This window comes from Colletotrichum navitas (assembly GCF_030913465.1).
Source record: "Colletotrichum navitas strain CBS 125086 chromosome Unknown LY79scaffold_44, whole genome shotgun sequence".
NCBI lineage: Eukaryota > Fungi > Ascomycota > Sordariomycetes > Glomerellales > Glomerellaceae > Colletotrichum > Colletotrichum navitas.
In genome coordinates, this window is record NW_026850590.1 from 104606 (window position 1) to 122566 (window position 17961).

At 54.8% G+C, this 17961-nt stretch overlaps 7 protein-coding genes across 7 annotated transcripts; 4 read left to right on the forward strand and 3 right to left on the reverse strand.

Annotated features, from left to right (window-relative positions):
* Positions 1-1025: 1025 nt before the first annotated feature.
* On the reverse strand, positions 1026-1738 carry LY79DRAFT_690088 (uncharacterized protein). The gene has a single exon (XM_060564728.1). It carries the CDS (start codon positions 1331-1333, stop codon positions 1106-1108), a length of 228 nt encoding a protein of 75 aa, XP_060412455.1. The 5' UTR covers positions 1334-1738; the 3' UTR covers positions 1026-1105.
* LY79DRAFT_268150 (uncharacterized protein) lies at positions 1739-2343 on the forward strand. Its single transcript, XM_060551997.1, has one exon. It carries the CDS (start codon positions 1854-1856, stop codon positions 2214-2216), a length of 363 nt encoding a protein of 120 aa, XP_060412456.1. The 5' UTR covers positions 1739-1853; the 3' UTR covers positions 2217-2343.
* Positions 2344-3640: 1297 nt separating this feature from the next.
* On the forward strand, positions 3641-5397 carry LY79DRAFT_518781 (major facilitator superfamily transporter; the record flags this gene model as incomplete). The annotated part of the gene is made up of 4 exons (XM_060555063.1): positions 3641-3774; positions 3840-3967; positions 4030-5060; positions 5137-5397. 4 exons carry the CDS (start codon positions 3641-3643, stop codon positions 5395-5397), a joined length of 1554 nt encoding a protein of 517 aa, XP_060412457.1.
* A 503-nt stretch (positions 5398-5900) lies between these two features.
* LY79DRAFT_650871 (serine carboxypeptidase) lies at positions 5901-7971 on the reverse strand. The gene is made up of 3 exons (XM_060562548.1): positions 7716-7971; positions 7441-7622; positions 5901-7320 (listed from the first exon to the last, which is right to left on the reverse strand). Exons 1-3 carry the CDS (start codon positions 7897-7899, stop codon positions 6004-6006), a joined length of 1683 nt encoding a protein of 560 aa, XP_060412458.1. The 5' UTR covers positions 7900-7971; the 3' UTR covers positions 5901-6003.
* Positions 7972-11144: 3173 nt separating this feature from the next.
* Positions 11145-12225, forward strand: LY79DRAFT_650873 (uncharacterized protein). Its single transcript, XM_060562549.1, has 3 exons — positions 11145-11641; positions 11695-11832; positions 11910-12225. Exons 1-3 carry the CDS (start codon positions 11291-11293, stop codon positions 11925-11927), a joined length of 507 nt encoding a protein of 168 aa, XP_060412459.1. The 5' UTR covers positions 11145-11290; the 3' UTR covers positions 11928-12225.
* Positions 12226-13239: 1014 nt separating this feature from the next.
* Positions 13240-14246, reverse strand: LY79DRAFT_591482 (uncharacterized protein; the record flags this gene model as incomplete). The annotated part of the gene is made up of 4 exons (XM_060561284.1): positions 13240-13402; positions 13464-13581; positions 13634-14006; positions 14067-14246. The coding sequence occupies 4 exons, from the start codon at positions 14244-14246 to the stop codon at positions 13240-13242; spliced, it is 834 nt and encodes a 277-aa protein (XP_060412460.1).
* Positions 14247-16942: 2696 nt separating this feature from the next.
* On the forward strand, positions 16943-17938 carry LY79DRAFT_518884 (fungal-specific transcription factor domain-containing protein; the record flags this gene model as incomplete). The annotated part of the gene is made up of 1 exon (XM_060555076.1): positions 16943-17938. One exon carries the CDS (start codon positions 16943-16945, stop codon positions 17936-17938), a length of 996 nt encoding a protein of 331 aa, XP_060412461.1.
* Positions 17939-17961: the final 23 nt, after the last annotated feature.

The window sequence follows — 17961 nt, forward strand, 5'->3', positions numbered from 1 at the left end:
GGCGAAAAGATAGCCATTCTCCTTGGATCATGGGCCAAGCTAAGTAAGGTATGGCGGTGACAGGGTCACAGCCACCCCGGGCTAGGACCCTTCCGACTTGCTGCGCTACCCAGCCCAGCCCAGCCCGGGAGTGTCCAAGTGGGAGAAAAGTCGAGGGTCGAGGGTCGGGGGGAAAGGATAAAAAAGATAGGAAGAGAACAAAAAAGCTTGGGAAACACACCAACACCCCACGAACGAACCAAGGAGCAGGGCAGAGGCGCACAGGTCAGGATACCGGCACAGCTTTGGTGCGCGCATTTGGGGGGGAAAGTGGAGGAGGGGGCGCCATTCTCGGGGCGTTGCGAGCGTCTCACGTCATCTGGGCGGCGAGCACGCACCGGGTACAGATGATCCGCCGCCGGTTACACACAAACCGAGAAGCGCATGCACGAATGGGGAGATTGACACGTTGACGAGGGTCCATCTCGATTCTACTTCTGCTTAGAGATTTGAACTCTTCATACTTGTCACTGTTTTCGGAGCGCACGACGAAGTCGAAGCCGCCGTCACTCTTCTGTCAGGAATACGGATACAAGTCGGTTTGTTTTTCGAATTGGCCTTTACTGCATGGCTCAGTGATTGCTGGCCGCTAGAGATTGCTAAGCGAGGCCGCCTGGTCACTAGAGCTGCGCCGACGAGGCGAAGCAGCCAATCATATCACTCGGCTGTCATCCGGTCCGCGTGGGTCCCGTCCCTGGTTGATGTGACTTAGCTAATCAAGATTCCAACCAACTCCGCACCTCTGATTCGTGCTCCTTCTCCACGGGCCACGGCCCACACCTCTTTCCCCACTCGTCCCCTTCCCTTCCCTCTCTCTTCCCCGTCTATTCGTACTCAACCCTCCCTCTTCCTTGGAGCTGAAGGGTAGATACCACTTCCGAGCACACTCAACAAGTCGAAACAGGGTTTTCCGAGACACACCCAAGAGGGGCCAAGAGGGACCAAGAGGTGACAGTGGCACCGCACCCCGAATTGCCATGCTATCACCCTTGGCCTTCTCCGGCCGTTCGTTTCCAATTCTTCAGCTCCCCCCCCCGCCCCTGAGGATTTCCTCGCGGCATGTCCATCACGCCCGCCTCCTGATCGCCCAAGATCTTCTGCTCCTCCAGGAGTCTCGCACGTCCCAGCTCGGGGTCTGAGACGACGGCCCCGTCCGGACACTACGTGGCAGCAGCCACCTCGGACTGGGCTGAGCAGCTAACCAAGCACCAGGTCTAACCACCGCAGTGCGATAGGTTCGCCGTTTGGGTCCGACATATTGGCTCTGTCCAACGAGCTTGCCAACCTTCTTCATCCTTCTCGTCGCCTGGCCCGCTCGTCTACCCTGTCCCCGCTACGGGTCCCAGGCCACCACCATGGGGTCCGTTGTCAACATGACTGACGTCCCCTGAGACGTGCTGGCGATGCCACCTGTCGAGGTCATCCACGCTTGCTCGGCCATTTGGCATCAAGCACCTCTTACATATATGCTGTGCTTCAAAGAGTTGCGCGCATGCCGCTGTGCACCACCTGTTCTCCACTACTGCCCGTCACATGGAGGATCGCGAATGGCGGATAGTCTGCGGTGTGGATGGGAATACTGACTTTGAGAGGGGCCAATAAGCTTCCCGCCCTTCCCGACGGTAATTGCTAACGGCTTCACACAATTGCTGACCAACAGAGGCCGGAAAACCTTGTAAACCTATCCAATCTAGGCCATCGCCGGTCCTCGTTGCTGCCAAAGTCACACCGCGACGCAGCCTTATGCCAGGCCAGGACCCTGTCGACTAATCAGCTCGCTTCGGCATCTCCTTACTGCCCGTCGTCGCTCCTAGATGCCTAGATGCCTAGATGCCTTCGCAATCATGTCGTCTGTCGCCGGCGATGCGGCTCTTGAGCATGTCGGGCATCGAAATTGGCGCAGCGCCAAGCCCGTTCCTGACGCTCAGTCTCACCCGCATGGCTCACTGGCATGTCCCAAAGCCTCGTTCCTCGACCATGTGGGAGCGCTTGCCATGTTTCAACGACGCATCGGTCCCACGTGGATGCGCAAGAAAAGCCCACACAGCTTAGCCGCGTTAGCCCTCCGCAACCGTCAACCGTCAACCATTGTCTCTTGGCTCTGGGCGTCTCTTTGTTGTTGCTGTCACTCTGCGAGAATTAGCTGTGCCATGCCTCGACAACCCCCGGCAACGTGAGGGACAACGGCACGAATTCAAACACTGTGCCGACATGATGCTTTCGCGCCCTGCCGACTACCGAACATTGGACGACATTGACATTAACGTTACTGTTATGCTGTTGGAGAACTGAGCCTTGAAAGCACGTTGCCAATCATCGCAACACTCTCGACATTGAATCCGACTGCCGTCAACCTCGTCTCCGAACTCTTACCCGCCGTTTTATTCCGCTGTCTACTGCAGAAAGAGTCGCCAGATTTTGGCCTTGGAAATGCGTTTTGCCGACCGCTTCATGGTCCGTCCCAACTGCACGGCCTGTCTGTCAAACCCTCTGGCTCCAAACTCTGATTGCATGCATCCAACTCCCGATAATCGCGGCCGAACCTCCCTTGCACATGGTTGGCCAGCCAGCGGGTCTCTTCTTGACATGAATGACCAAGCATCCGTCTGTTCCGACTTAGAACACTCGGTTCCTCGGAAGGCTCATTCCTATCTCAGGATGCACCAACTACTCGTGCAGCGTAGCTGTCGACGTTGGCAGTTCGCACAAACGACATGGTTCTCACTTGCCGATTCTACTTGCCGATTCCACTTGCCGAAGTCGAGTAGCTCCAGGTTGCTTGGCGGCAACGAGACCCCCCGGAATTATAACTGAGGCGACCCAATTGGTGCTCTAGGCCAGCCGAGCTGGGGGTAAATGACCTGGGCACGTGGGGCATACGACGAACCAAGTGGGTGTTTTCCCCGGGATTGCGGGGGCGGCAGAGGGCGGCACTGGGCGGAAGATGTGGGGGAAGCCAGCCTTGACTAGACGGAGGAGCCTAAGATGGAACGCTCTCTCACCAAGGACACGAGTCGACTTCATGAGCCATCGGCTGAATCTCTTAATGTTGGAAGCTAATCTCACCATGATTCCAAAGGAGTTGTGTTATCGTCGAATCCGACCTCCCGCCCTCAACCGACGTCCAAAGCCTCTCTGCACCATGTCGTCTTTGATACAACTCAGTCCACATTTTGAGGAGAAGCCCCAATCTTCTCGGGGTATAATGCATTCAGTAATACAACCTCATCGATAGCGAATCCTTACCCCGCAGGACGGAAAATCCAATCTGCGAGGTTGCATACCCTAACAGGGAGGGTGCGGCTGCGCCAAAGCTCCAGCGTGGTCCCCATCAGATTACCCCTTTGAACGCTGCATAACAGGGATCATGATTGCAACCCTGCAAGTGGGAATTTGCATTAAATACCTGAATGATATCGCTGTTGGATAAATGGAACCTCTGTGTCACCTCCTTCTCTGAGTCTCTGGGTCGGCTTCGACGACTTGCTCTTGGCATAAAAAAACGGAACCTTACCTCCTCTCAGCAACTCTCGTCGAGGTGACTACGACATCTTGTCTCTTTGCATTCAAGACTCGCCTATCTAATACCTGGAGGCCAACCATGTCTTCTGCCGAGAAAGACGTGCCCCTGGACTCCCAGGTCGAGGCCGCCGTTGAGGACCACTCCATCAGTGCTGCTCCCATCAGTAATGGAATCCATAACGCAGCCGGAAAGGGCCAGGTCGCGACGGACAAGTAAGTCCTCTTCATAGCATGGATTCACTCTCGCTGGACTTGCCGTACTGACGTGCCGTCGCCAGGTATGGTCATCCCCTTGTCGAGTTCGACCCGGTAGCGGTCCGTAAGCTTCGCTGGAAGCTCGATCTGTACACCATCCCCACTGTCGCGTTGCTGTATCTCTTCTGCTTCATCGACCGTGCCAACATCGGTAAGCCAAGCTCCTTGCCGCTATTTGTCACAGACGCTCTTCTAACACACGCGCCCACCCAGGAAACGCCAGAATCGCCGGCCTCGACAAGGACCTCGACCTCAAGGGCTACGACTACAACATTGTCCTCTCCGTCTTCTACATCTCCTACATCCTCTTTGAGATCCCCGCCACCGTCGCCTGCAAGTGGATGGGTCCGGGTTGGTTCCTGCCCATCACCTCGCTCCTCTTCGGCATCGTATCCATCGCCACGGCCTTTGCCCACAACCGCGCTGCCATGTGCGGCATTCGCTTCCTGCTCGGCATCTTCGAGGCCGGCATGCTCCCCGGCATTGCCTACTACCTCTCCCGGTGGTATCAGCGTGCCGAGTTGACCTTCCGCCTGTCGCTGTATATGGTCATGGCACCTCTAGCCGGCGCCTTCGGCGGATTGCTGGCCTCCGCCATCCTCACCCTTGACCACTTCGGCGGTCTCCACCGATGGCGCATGATCTTCGCCATCGAGGGCATCGTCACCATCGTCCTCTCCCTCATCTCCTTCTTCACCCTCACTGATCGCCCCGAGACAGCGCGGTGGCTGACCCAGGAGGAGAAGGACCTCTGCATCGCCCGCGTCAAGTCGGAGCGCGTGGGCGCCACCGAGGTCATTGACAAGATCGACAAGACCAAGCTCAAGCGCGGCATGTTCAACCCTGTCACCTTCCAGATCGCCGTCATCTTTTTGTTCAACAACATCACCGTCCAGGGCCTCGCCTTCTTCCTCCCCACCATCGTCTCCAGCATCTACCCGACCTACTCGACCGTCCAGAAACAGCTGCACAGCGTGCCCCCCTACGCTGTCGGCGCCTTCTTTACCCTCGCCTTCCCCGGCCTGAGCTGGTACCTCGACCGGCGCCAGGTGCTCATCGCCCTGAGCGCGCCCATGGTCATGTGCGGCTACATCATGTTCCTCGCCTCCAAGGTGGCCAAGGTCCGCTACGGCGCGACTTTCCTGATCGCCAGCTCGGCAATGGTCTTGGGTCCCATGTCCAACGCCCACATCAGCGCCAACGTCGTTAGCGACACGGCGCGCAGCAGCGCCATCGGCATGAACGTAAGTTCCTTCTTTGCCCCCCTCCTGGACGGGATCTCCCAAAGTGATGCGCGACAGCTAACGTTCCTCTGTTCAGGTCATGTTCGGCAACGTCGGCGGCCTCATCTCGACGTGGAGTTTCCTCAGCAAGGACGCGCCCGACTACCCCATCGGCAACGGCCTCAACCTTGCGGCCTCGAGCATGATCCTCATCGTGGCCACCTCCGCCTGGCTGTGGATGAAGTGGGACAACAAACGCCGCGACGAGCGGAGCATCGAAGAGGAACTGGCCGGCATGCCGGAGCAAGAGATCCGGGACCTAGACTGGAAGCACCCCGCTTTCCGCTGGAGAACTTGAGAGGGAGAGACGTGGAAAGGGACGGAGGGCTCCTTCCAAGAAAATGCGTTTGTGTCCACTGCGACATGCGTTTGAAGCCGCCGATAGGAGGAGGACAAGCTGGTTGCCCTAGATGTTCTAGTCCTCAGAGTTTAGCAAGTGTAGTCAGAACAATTGGACGATGAGACTTCAAAACTTGCTAAACAGTTCGCTCTGAATTAACCTCTTATGTACCCAGTATCGACCCGGTGCAACCCGCATCCCAATGAGCCCGGTATCCCGAACTTGGCTTTGGGTTCAAGGGGGGGGCCCCGCATTAGATCACTTTCGGGACCTGAAAGTTAGTAGACGAGTTCTGGCCGACTAGTTTTGGATGACTGGCTTTAGACGCGGTGCGGCGTCTCGCACATTGAATAGGACCCCAGTCCAGAGGTTACTGGAGTGGTTCAGCAGACAAAACAGCCAGCACGCCACCCATCAGGGAATTCAGCAGGGTATTTCCGTTAAGATAGGTCATGGGAAAGCTTTTGCAGAATCTTGCTATCGCCCCTACGGGACGCCAGAGTATTGTTTGTACAACTAAGGGTCAACCGAAATGGCGACCAAACTTTTCAGTTCCCAGCGTTGCTACAGTTCCTCGCTCAGCACCACTCTCTCCTTCGCATCCGTCGTGAACGGCGCGTCGGACCCAAAGTCGGCCACCTTGCCGAGCAGAACCTCCAAGGCCCGGAAGGAGACGGAGGGCGCGTCCCGTCCGAGGAAGTGACCGGCGGTCGGCGTCTCAAAGTACGTGAGGCCGCGCTCGGAATGCCAGACGCCGAGCTCGCCGGCGCCGGCGGGAGCGCCTCCGCTGCCCTTACCGGCGTCGCCGTGGCGGTGGTGCGGGACGCGCAGCGTCGCCTCGGGCCTGGACTGGAAGCCGAGCGCGCCGCCCCAGGTCATGTTCTGGATGGCCATCAGCGTGCCCGCGGACTGCACGAGCAGGTCGCGGAGGCCATGGCCGACGATGACGTTACCGGTCCTCTCGACGACGCCGGGGATCACGGGCAGGCTGCCCGGCCCGGGGGTCTGGGAGCCGTCGACGCCGCCGACGAAGACGGGCTGTCTGCTGCAGAACTGCCATTCCCTGCCGGGCGGGGCGTGGATGGCCTCCTTGACGTCGGGCCGGTCAAAGTACACGGGCTCCGGGGCAGGGTAGTAGCCCGTGCCCTCGCTGAACCCGAGGGGGTCGAAGGGCAGCGGGCAGGTGCGGAGGACGTTGTAGACGCTGAAGCACGGGTTCGCGACGCGCTCGGCCGCGATGACGACCGTCAGGGCGTCGCACTCCGGGACGTAGTCGCCGTACCGGAACGACCCGGGAATCTTGACGGGCTGCACGCCGGACGGGGGGAAGACCAGGTACCTGTCGACGTAGTCCCTGTACCCGCACCGGTCCTCGATCTCCCGGACGGCCTCGCGGGCCGTCTCGTTCAGGCTAAATGCCGGGCCCCAGTAGTCGAGCACCCTGGACACGGCAAAGTCCTGGCCGAGCCCGTACTGGGACAGCAGGGGGTCCAGGACCATCATGCCCCCAACGTCGAAGTAGCCGCCGCCGCCGCCGCCGCCCGCGTCCCCCCCGTCGGCGGCGGCGTCCAGCATGGCGCTGGAGATGTAGGGCGTGAACAGCCCGCTGTAGGACGAGCCGGCGACGTACACCTTGTAGCCATGCAGGTCGAATGCGTCGACAAAGTTCCGCCAGAAGCCGAGGAATTGGCGCGCAACGTCATGCTCGTCGGTCGCCGTGACGGGGCCGCGGGAGTAGCCCGTGCCGACGGGCTGGTCGACCCAGACGACGTTGGCGAGGCGATGCCAGCTCCAGGGGTTGCGGACGGGCGCGCGCGTGCCGGGCTTCCACGAGATGGGGCCGTTCTCCTGCAGGAGCTCGCCGATGGAGGAGCAGCCGGGCTGTCTCGGGGGTGCGAATTTTGGTCAGCCTTTTTTTTTTATATATATATATCTACGGCGTAGAGATAGAGAGAGAGAGAAAGAGAGAGAGAGAGGGGGGCTTTTGTTATGGGTTCTTACGCCGCCCGTCAGCCAGATGACGATCTCCCTGTCGTCGGAGGGTTTCTCTTTGGGGAAGAACCAGAAGTACAGCTCCTGCATCTCGTCGTCGCTGGCGGCAGCGTCGATGGGGAGCAGCCCGGCGTAGGACTCGCCGGCGTCGAAGCCCACGTTCGGGATGCCTGTGCCATTGACCGCAAACTCTTTTATTTGGGGCAAGAAGTCAGGTTTCGCTTCCAACGGCCCTGCAAGGTTGCGGGGTGGGGAGGATGGGGGAGACGAGAGCTGCGACTCACTTGACGTCTTGTCAGTCAGGAAAGCATGCTTTGCTTGTGGCCGTCGAGCCGCGGAGGAGGCAGATGCTCCCACGATGCCGTCATGCTCGGGGCCATGGCCCCAACGCAGTCCTCGCTGGTCTTCGGAGTTGAAGATTGCCGAGACCGCCGCAGCCCACGCCGCCAGTGGCGAAAGTTTCTTCATGGCGCATATCAAGTCACTACGCTATGAACCACAATGGGGAAGAGGGGAACAATGCTTGAATGGACGACAGACATCAAAATGTTTATTTCCAAGCCGGGGGCTCCGGGACTGGAGGGAGGGGGAGGGTTGCCGTGACGATTTCGTCAGCTCGCTTCGTACGCGATTACGCGCCAGACGCGTTGTCCCCAGTTCGCCAAGCCGTTCTGCAATTCGAGAGGACATTTCGTTGACGCCGTTATGCGGACGTCGAGCGGAGACTTGGACGCGTTGGGGCAGATAACCTCTGTTGTACCCGTACGTTGGGAGCGAAGTAATACGTATGTCGGTCAGAAACGCCAAGGAGCTCCGGAATCAATGATCGGTCGGGAAATGATCGACGACGTGCTCAGTATCGTGACGCCAGCGTTCAAGACCGACCGCCGTGCTTGCAAATGCTCACATGCGAGAAGCCGCTTATCCCAACGGGATCGCCTCGCCGTATTTGCTGTATTCGCAGGGTTGGTTTTTCTTTTCTTCTTCTTTTTTTTCCTCTTTGACAGAAGCGTCTACTTGTCCCGGCATTGACATCCTTATCTGACCGCGTCGCTCGAGCCAGAGCAGCGAAACCTTCTCGCTGAGCGAGGACATAAGGGGGAGGACGACCCCTCGCGAGAGATCGCGGCGCATCCGAGCGGCAGGCTGATGACATTGTAGGCATAAGCTCAGAACGTTTTCTGCCCGGTTTTTATTTTTATTTTCTAAAGCGTGTGGTAACTTTCTTTCCATTCCGTCTTTCCGTCGCCCCCATGCACACACTATGCGTTGACGGCCAACGTAGAATATCGAAAGCTTCCGTCGACTGAAAGGGTGTTTTCACGCTTGGAAAAGTATGTGCAGCATGCGGAAACTCGCAAGTCTCCAAGGCCCCAGCATTCGGACATGAACTTGCGAGATTGACGACGCGGCATTTAACAGCATGAAATCGTCAAGATTTCTATCGTGATAATGGCAAAGGGCCTGCAGACAAGAAGCCTCAGAACTGATGCGGAGGGCCTTGCCTTATAATCAGGGGCTTGCTCCTGTCCCTGACTCTTGTTCTGTTGCTTGCGGGACAATATGGCTGATCTGTTTCTGCGCGGAGGCATACCTGTCCATCGGGAAGAAGGCCCCCTTAGCAGGCCTCTAGAATCGATATAACAGGGTAACCCAGACTTGGGACGCCCTTTGACCCTATGGTTTTCTCCTCATGCATTCTTCAGACGGGATTTTCCGAAAAAGTGGTGTGTTCCTCACTCTCCATCTCATTCCTCGGAAAACCGTCTTTTTGGCGGGAATTCCCCACGAGCTTGAGCTTACCGGACGGACCTTGTCCTTTCCTTTCCCCGGGTTCTGCCTGCTCGCCGGCCGAGTTGGCATCTAGGCAAGACCTGTTTCTGCGCAGCGGCAGCCCGCCGAGACTTCTTCCTATCCTCTTAACCCCGAGCGCGCTTATAGGTAAGTACTACACCTTGGGGGAAGGGAGGAGACATCATGCTATTCAATGCCCGTTTCTCCGGTTTTTCGTTTCCTTCACACCCTCTTGGCTTTCGGGATCGCCCCGGCCATGTTGCGCCGCTCATCACATCGGATAGGCGGATGCAACCGAAGGCAAGTGGGGTGGGGGAGGGCTCTAAGTCATGTTGTGAAGTGCAGGGCGAAACCCGTTCATCTTAGCAACATCCCAGTTATCACAAGATGTCTGCATCGGTACAAGGAATAAAATACGGCATCTCCCTAGATGTGGATGATAGAACTGTCAGAGTGACGCCGATTTGCTTTGACCAAGTACCCTAAGTGCAGTGCAACGTTGCTCTAGTGGGAAACGGGGAACGATTTCCAGAAACAGCAACTGCATGGTCAAGAAGCTGGCGTCGAGCAGCAGAATGGTTTACCAGATACTTTGCTCGGAGGGTCAGCTAGCCGGAGTAATGCAATAATACAACGGCCAGCACGAAAGTTTGTCAATAATTGAAGAATCATTCGACAGCCCTACTGTGCGAACCTTACCAGATTGCCAGCTGAGACAATATCATCCCCACGCAATAGCATCGGAATCAAAGGCTAATGGCATGAAACCCAGCCAACCTTTGGCTTTTGAGGACAGGTATCCAAACTGCCATCCGTTCCTCTCGGGTGAGACGGGTCCATGTGAATGGCCAATTTGAGAAGCATGCACGAGCCGATTCTGGCCGGAGGGGAGTCGTAATTCCTACCAGTTCATCACTTATCTTTACCCAGTAACAAAACTACTTGGGTTGACGAAAGATGATTCGCAGTATTTGATAGTATCTGCTTCGCGGTTTTAGCTGGTTTCGTGTGGAAGCATTGCAACCGACCTCTGAATAGTGTCGTGTACGAGGCGCCACATTGACTGTCACGTCCTTAATATTCGTTTCCGGCGCATTACTAAACAAGTGAGTTTGGCCATTCGGCGGCAGATCAAACCGTTAAGCTTTTTCGGGAGCCTGCCTATATGGAGTAGGACATATCAGGCCGGAGAAACGTCCTCCAGGTGAATCAGACGAGTCATGGGTCTTCGTGGTAACCATAACGCTCACTTATCGGCAAGAGTGGACCGTATGTATAGTGGCTGGGAAACCCGAGCACGGCCGAGAGAGAAGGGAGGGTGGCAGGAAAGAGGATACCTCTTTGAGTACTAAGTTCCAAGTCCGAGACGTGAGGTTGTGACGTCTGTCCTGACCAAGGGGAGCGGGCGAGCGTTTTCAAGCAAACCACGGCCCATCAACGTGTTCGGACACGTGCCCTACGGACCTGCGGTCGAATAAGAAGCTAGGAGGATTGAGATTAAAGGGACGAATATGTCCCGACGGATGGCTCCAGAATCTGATTCGTGGAATGCGTGACCACTCTGATACCCCGTACCTCAATGCATCTGTCTGTGCGGCTGGACTATCAGGGAAATCCAGGCTTCGTCCCAACGTTGTCAAGGTTCGAAACAAGCAGCAAATCGACCCGACGACCGCTACAAAACACTCTGGAAAGTCTATCGTTCCAACCTTTCAATCTCCACGGTCGTATTGCCATTGCAACCTCTGCTTCCAAAGTCAGGCCTCATCTCATGATTTGCCCCCTTTTGCGAAGCTGGGTCGCATCACGGCATACGTGCGCGCCCCCTTGCCGTTTGAACTTATAAGAACAGACGCTTACCCGTTTGTTCCTTTCCCCCCCTTCTTCTTGGTTCCGTACTGAATCTGGATTCGGACAACAGGCGACGTCGTCAACACTAGCAGCAACGGTCTTTACTCGCCGAGGACGGGCTCAACTTACCACTTCATCAACTTTCGTAAAACCTTTTGTTTTGTTTTGTTTTAACAACCACAACCTTTGCCGCCCCCTTGAAAAAAACGCCAATATGAAGACCTACGCTGTTGTTCTCTCCCTCGCGGCCTTGGCGGCCGCCCAGACGACGGGAGGAGGTGCCAGTCCCGTCCCTGCCCCGGTCCCGTCGCCCAATGACACCCCCGCCTGCGCCGAGGCCAAGATCCTCGCTGGTGGCATCGCCCTCAACATCCTGGTCCAGCAGCAGGAGGTTAACAGTCTCAATGCTGTCATGCAGGCGCTCCAGGCAAACCCGGTCAACATGCAGCAGTTCCAGACCGCCAAGTCGAACCTCTTGGCCTTCGTTAGCGACGGCATCCAGATCCGCCAGTCGAACCAGCTTATTGCCCCTACCGGAAACGGCGCCACGGCAGGGCTTGCAGTCGTACGTCGAGCCTCCCTGACCGCTCTAATCTGCAGCACTCTAACCAGGATTAGGTCGCCAATGCTCAACTCAGCGAGCTCGAGAAGGCCTCCGGCCTCACCGGCAACCCCCAAACAGATAATCCCGTCACTCAGTCACTCATGAGTGACTTCAACGGCGGCATCAAGAAGAACATGGAGAACCAACAAAATGTAAGGACAATCCACTTTCACCAATCTCCTGAATCGGAGGGGTAGAAGAAAGACAAGACTAACACATGTTTCAATAGGCTGTCCAGGGGTGCTAAAGGAAATAAAGAATACAAGATACATAATTCTCAAGCTAATGGAAGCGACAGCACGCGGGGTGCAGGGTTAAACAACGGCGTACAACGGCGTTCAACGGCTATGTGTCCCATTTCTTTCTGGACATTGAAGCGCGGGGCAGGGCGGTAGAGTTTCTTCAGACGAAGTTGATCCGCAACCGGATCTTGGTCGGGACAGAGGGCCTACACAGGTTGCTCGAGACTGCAGTCGTTAGACTCTTGCCTAGTTTATACTGTTCAACTGGAGGTATCCTGTGATATGAAAAATACTAAATAGGTGGTGCTCCCACGGCTCGCCAAAGACAATGCTTGGCTACTTTGGTTTGCTTGTGACTTTTGCTCCCGTGGGTGACTATGATAAGACACCTCGAAACTAAATTCCATACTCTGAAGCGCAGTCACACAAGGAACTGATGTGACATTTGGATACTTGGTATGCTATCCGAGGGATGGATCTTTTGCCTGGATATCATTATTTTGTCCTAGAGCAGCGTGCTGCCACCTGGCTTCCATGTCCACCAAGCATTCATTATGCTGCAATGCAGGAGGTTATATTCGGAATGGTTATCGGTTGGGCTGGCACCTCTATAATTTCAAAAAGTAAACACGATTTATAGAAAAAGGATGTAAGGCGGCTCAATCTAAACTTATAAGTGGAACAATTGCTATAAAGTCTCCTCATTAACGATATTCGTTCTTTTACTGCCTGTGTTTAACCCCAGCCCTTTCAGGAAGTGAAATCATTTGGTGAAATTATATGGCGAAATCATATGACGAAATTGCATGGCAAGGTAGCCAAGTCATAATGAAGCTAACATTCGTTATCGTACACTACCTTTACAGAGTCTGTTCGGATTATCTTCCCCGATTGCACCTGACCGAGTTCGCGGTTGCTGGAAGTGACCGTCTGCGTGTATGAATGTTGGCCCGGAGAGAGTATATCCTCCTGGCTCTCGTTCTCAGCGATGGTGAAACCAAGATAATCCCTGAGTTTCGGTTTCGGTTTACGTTGTCCAAGCTCATATGTATGGCGGCCTGGAGACGGGCAAGGCTTGTTCAACGACGACGGCGAATCTTCACCGGACCTGGCTGTGCGCCCAGTCCCCCCATTGGTTGAAGCGAAAGGGTTGCGCCGCAGAACGATTTCGAGGAGCGGATGTAGCACAGGGATTGAACTTGCAATGATAATGGTGCTGCCCTCTACTCTGTATATGCCCACAGGTCAGACATGTTCAACCGACGCAGGATTTTGAGTCTTTCGGGGGCCGGGCTAGCTATCGCGAGGGCTTATTACTTACACAGTCCAAACTACCAAATCAGGTGTTTCGTCTGTTGCATCGCAGGTATTAGTATCCCTACTAAGAAGAAGGGATAGGTTCGAGGAACACTTGCAGGAATAGTCCTTACTTGCCAGTAATGGCAACCGAGTTGTCTTATATATGGCCACAACGCCCGAACTACAACGAAATTAGCCAACGAGGCATGGCTTTTGTCAAAAATAGTAGAGAAGGAGAGTACATTGTCCCAATGCCCAGTGCGCAAGACAAGGCCAGTTTCTTCTTGAGACGCATTTGGAGATTGAATAGTACGATGGCTGGGTATACAGCAAGGTAGACGTCTACAAACGCTGAGAAGGCTGCGTATCAAGTCAGTCTCCGGAGTGTGTTTGGGATCTCTACGCGACTCACTACCGGCGTAGATGGAATAGTTGATGAGAATACTGGGATCGAAGCAGGTACCTGCTACTGAAAAGTCCCACAGCGAGCGTGCTGGAGTACAACGTCCGATCAGAAGTCCAACAGTGGCCACCAGTGTCAGCTGGCACCATATTCCCATCCACCAGAGAAACCACTTGTGGAGGACGCCTGGGTTAAGCAGCCGCGTCAGAAAGCTGATGACTGCCAGCTTGGGCAGGCTGAATGACATGATGCCTGGACATTGGGCGGCTGTTGTCCAGAGCATGTTGTTCTGCTGTTGTTCCAGGGTGAGCACGTCCAGATGTCTGCCGCTTCCGGAGACCACGGCCAGAGTTGAAAGCGATGTCGATATGTAGCCGAAAATCTAGAGGGATCCTGGTTAGTTCGAGGCGCCGGGGAATTGGAGAGGCGCCACACAACCCACCAGTCCGAGTATGATGAAATAGTCGTCGCTGTAGAACCTGCCGACGAACCTCCACCTCACATATACTCTACACAAAACGAACATGCTACTGAGGGCAGTGAAGACCCAGCAGACTGCAATGATGGTAGGGCCTCTGTCCTGAGCCTTCCAGGCCTCGGAGCCTTTGAGTGGGCTGGGCATGTTGAGCTGGCGGGTAGATGCACCCTCGGCTATGCGTGTGCAACACAGATCGAAGAACCGGCGCGAACCATGAATGCTGCCGCCGAGGATTCGAATTTGAGCCGCGTTGTCTTTTGTCTTTATTGTCTGAACGCTTCTGTCCCCCGCACCGCGCATATAACAGCCTTGAGCAAATATTGTTGATGCCCCTGCACTCAACGCACCTCCATCGTACACTGGGAAGCAAACATGGAAGTTTTGCGTGCGACGGTGACCTGGAAACTTCCAGGATTGCGCCTATCAGACGCCGATGATGGCTCCTCTATTGATCAACTTGATTTCCAAGATGGTGCCCGGCACTTAATCTTGAACGGTGGCTCAGGGGCTGGGGCAGGTGATAAGGAATTCCGTTCCAGGTTACATGCGTCATCTCCCCTGTTCATCTTTTCCCTTTTCGGGTGCTCTGTGCCGCCTGTAGACTTCAATATCACCTGCTCCAAACAAGACCGATCCAGTACAATGCAGGGCGCTAGTACGCAATGCCGGTCAGGCAAGCATATAGCCAGGGGCAGTCAAGAAATCGTCAGGTTTGGCCAGGCCACGCATCGTGCATTTACACACCATTAGATTGTTTTAGCGATATGTTTGTCAGCTAAACCCAGGATAGTCTGGTTCTAGATTTCATCCCGGAGTCACGGGCAACGTGCGGCTTTTGAAGATTTCGCAGCAGCAGAGGCAGGCTCGCGCCTGTTGACCACTTACTGTAAAGAATATTGCCTCTTATCGCCAAGGGAATTGGCCCGAATATACTTTCCTTAGTTTATCAGTCATTGCGTTTAAGTGAGATCGATCAGGCCATGTGAATAGTCAGGGGGCGTTGAAATTGACATGGGTGGTTGTTGTGCTGCCGTCGTTGCCGTATAAGTTCAAGTAAAGACCAGTTCGTCAGCTGCGCACAGTTTTCACATATATCCCACCCACGTCCAGGGAACTTGCTAACGTTCATGAGATCTACCGCCACATTCAGTAACTTTGATGATTAAATCTGGCGAGGCGAGAGGTTTCAAAACAGTGGGATGATGAGTTTCTGATGTAGCCCGAGAGACAGAGTGTAGAGGACCGATTTCTGGATTGGATGATTACACGGTTCAATGTTCATGTTTGCTCACAAATCTCTGTTCTGGGGCTCTCCCCAAGGCTTGCATCACTAATAATGAGATATGTAGCCAAGGCCCAAGGCTGACCTTGGCAAGGTCCAGGACACCCAAAATCCTACAAAAGTACGGAGTACAGCTGGGAAACACAGTAAAATGTTTTGTCTTGCGAAAAAGTTTGCTGCTCTCTATGGTCGCCTGAAAAATGCATGCCCAAGAATGCCACACAAAAACCAAAGACACTCTTCTGCTTCCAAGCAAACATCCCGTTCCCCTTTGGATTGTCATCGCTGTTGACATCATCAAAACCAAGGACATGGACGGCGCATTGAGCCAATCAGAGAAAAGACAGTGTCTAGGGTACCTCGATTGCTACCAAGTATGCCAACTATAATGACGACCCTGGTTTGTATCGTGGTGCATTCACTTGGGGACACATTATGAAGATCGCCATAAGATTTTGGTCAAGACCATGGCTGTGACCCAGGCCTGTAAGTCGTGGCAAATGATAGATGATATCGGCTCTGCCAGGGACCCTAGCGACCAAGATACGGTGGGTTAGGGGGACCTACGTGCCATGAGACTACCCCGGATTAGGTGGCTGAATGCTTCCTACTATACGGAGTACGGATATAGAAATTATCTTTATTATGGATAAAGCGTGTGTTATATAACGGCGCTGGGCCAACCACTTAGCTATAAGAGGAAAAGCCTAGAAGGAAACATTGGATTTCTACGACAGGTTTAGCTAACTACCTAAAATAGGGAAATCCTAATAGGACATGCATTCTAACCCTAAAGTTACGTATTTCTGTCTAACAAGAGAACACTCCTAGACATACGACACAGACTGGAACCATGGTTTATTGTCTGAGACTTACCTCGTTCTTCTGCGCTTACGTTGCACTTCCCCCTGGGCTGATGTCCCCGAAGTTGTGATGGAGTTGGAACAGAGGCGGGACCGAACTGATTGTGTATATGCCAAGAAGACCGCTAGATCGGAATTAGCACAGCGCCGAACCCCAAACAGATTTTTACCCCACATCGCTGAGAAACCAGCTGTCCATTCGCCTCAGTTCCCTATCTCTCACTCGAAGATGCCGTACACAAGGTGCCGAACTGGCTGTCTCACATGTCGGTGAGTCACCTGGTGACCGTGGTGTTGAACTTGTACCAATTACTGATATACATCGTAGAGATGAAGGTTATAAATGCGACGAGGGCAAACCTTATTGCGGCCGCTGCGTCCGTCTGGGTAAGACATGCAAGGGCTACGGGTTGAAAGTGAGGTGGAAGGCGGCCGATTCTTCGACAGGTGGAGGAAGGATTGTGAAGAAGAAAAGTTCGAGGTCTGGAAAAGAACCAGATCCACAGAAGCCGTCGTCATCATCACTTGAAAGGGCGACCGTGACACTGATATCGACGACGACAACGACGACGTCGGCTCTAGATCTTGGGAAGAACAATCTCATCAGAAACCCATCCTGTCTATCACCGGATCTCTCGCCAATGAACAGGTTTCTGCTTCACCACTGGAACGATTCGTTGGCGAGTGTCATATCGATGGCATCTGGGACGCAGAACCCATTCCTCACACACCTTACGCCCATGATGCTCCGCTCCAACGCCCTCCTTTTTTCAATCTCATCAATGGCGGCAGGGCACTTGGCAGTCCTCCACGATGACGAAAGCCTCCGTATATTGTCCTCACGACATATGCTCACGGCCGTGTCTTCATTGCGAGAGTCAATTGAGACCCAGGACCCGGAACTGTCGCTGGCGACGATCTTGATGCTTCAGATCTCCGACCGGCTGTTCAACGCTCATAGCCAGATCGACCACCTTGCGGGGGCAAAGGCCGTAATAATGCACTCTGGCGGACCCAAGGGTTGGACCAGCTCCAGCGCGCAATTCCTTCTCAGCCTCTGCTTCTATCACGACGTCATGTCTTCCGTCTCGCGAACGTCGAGGCCTCTTCTGAGCATGAAGAACGTGGCACCACTCGAAGGGCTGCAAAGCCTCGCAAAGCTAACGTCCCTCGTCTCGATCGTGAGCACCATCAGCAAGATGCAAGGACGGAGCGGCGAGGCACACCAGAGAAGAGGGCTCGCGATCAGGAAGAGCTTGGAGAGATTCTCCATCGTCGCTGACGGGGACCCCGCCATCGAGAATACCATACAAGCTTATAGGCACGCGGCCCTTGTCTATCTCTGTCGGGTATGGAGCGATGGCACACCACTGCCAAAGCCGTTCCACGCGGGACGATGCCTCCACTACCTGTTACAGGCCCCCGTTACGTCATCCTGCGTGTCAGCACATGCGTGGCCTTTATGGACGGCTGGCTGCGAGTCGATCGATCCCGGCCAGCGACGACTGGTCCTCGAGAGACTCAGGACGATGTACGAAAACCGTCACTTACCGTCGCTGACACGGGCTCAAGAGGATATGGAAGAAGTCTGGAAGGCCAAGGATGCGCAAAGGTTGCAATTTGGAACTGAAAACATAGACTGCTGCAGAGTAATTTTGGATAAACGCCGCAGGGAAGCCGATCTAGTTTGACGCTAGCAAGGGCAGTATTTTGC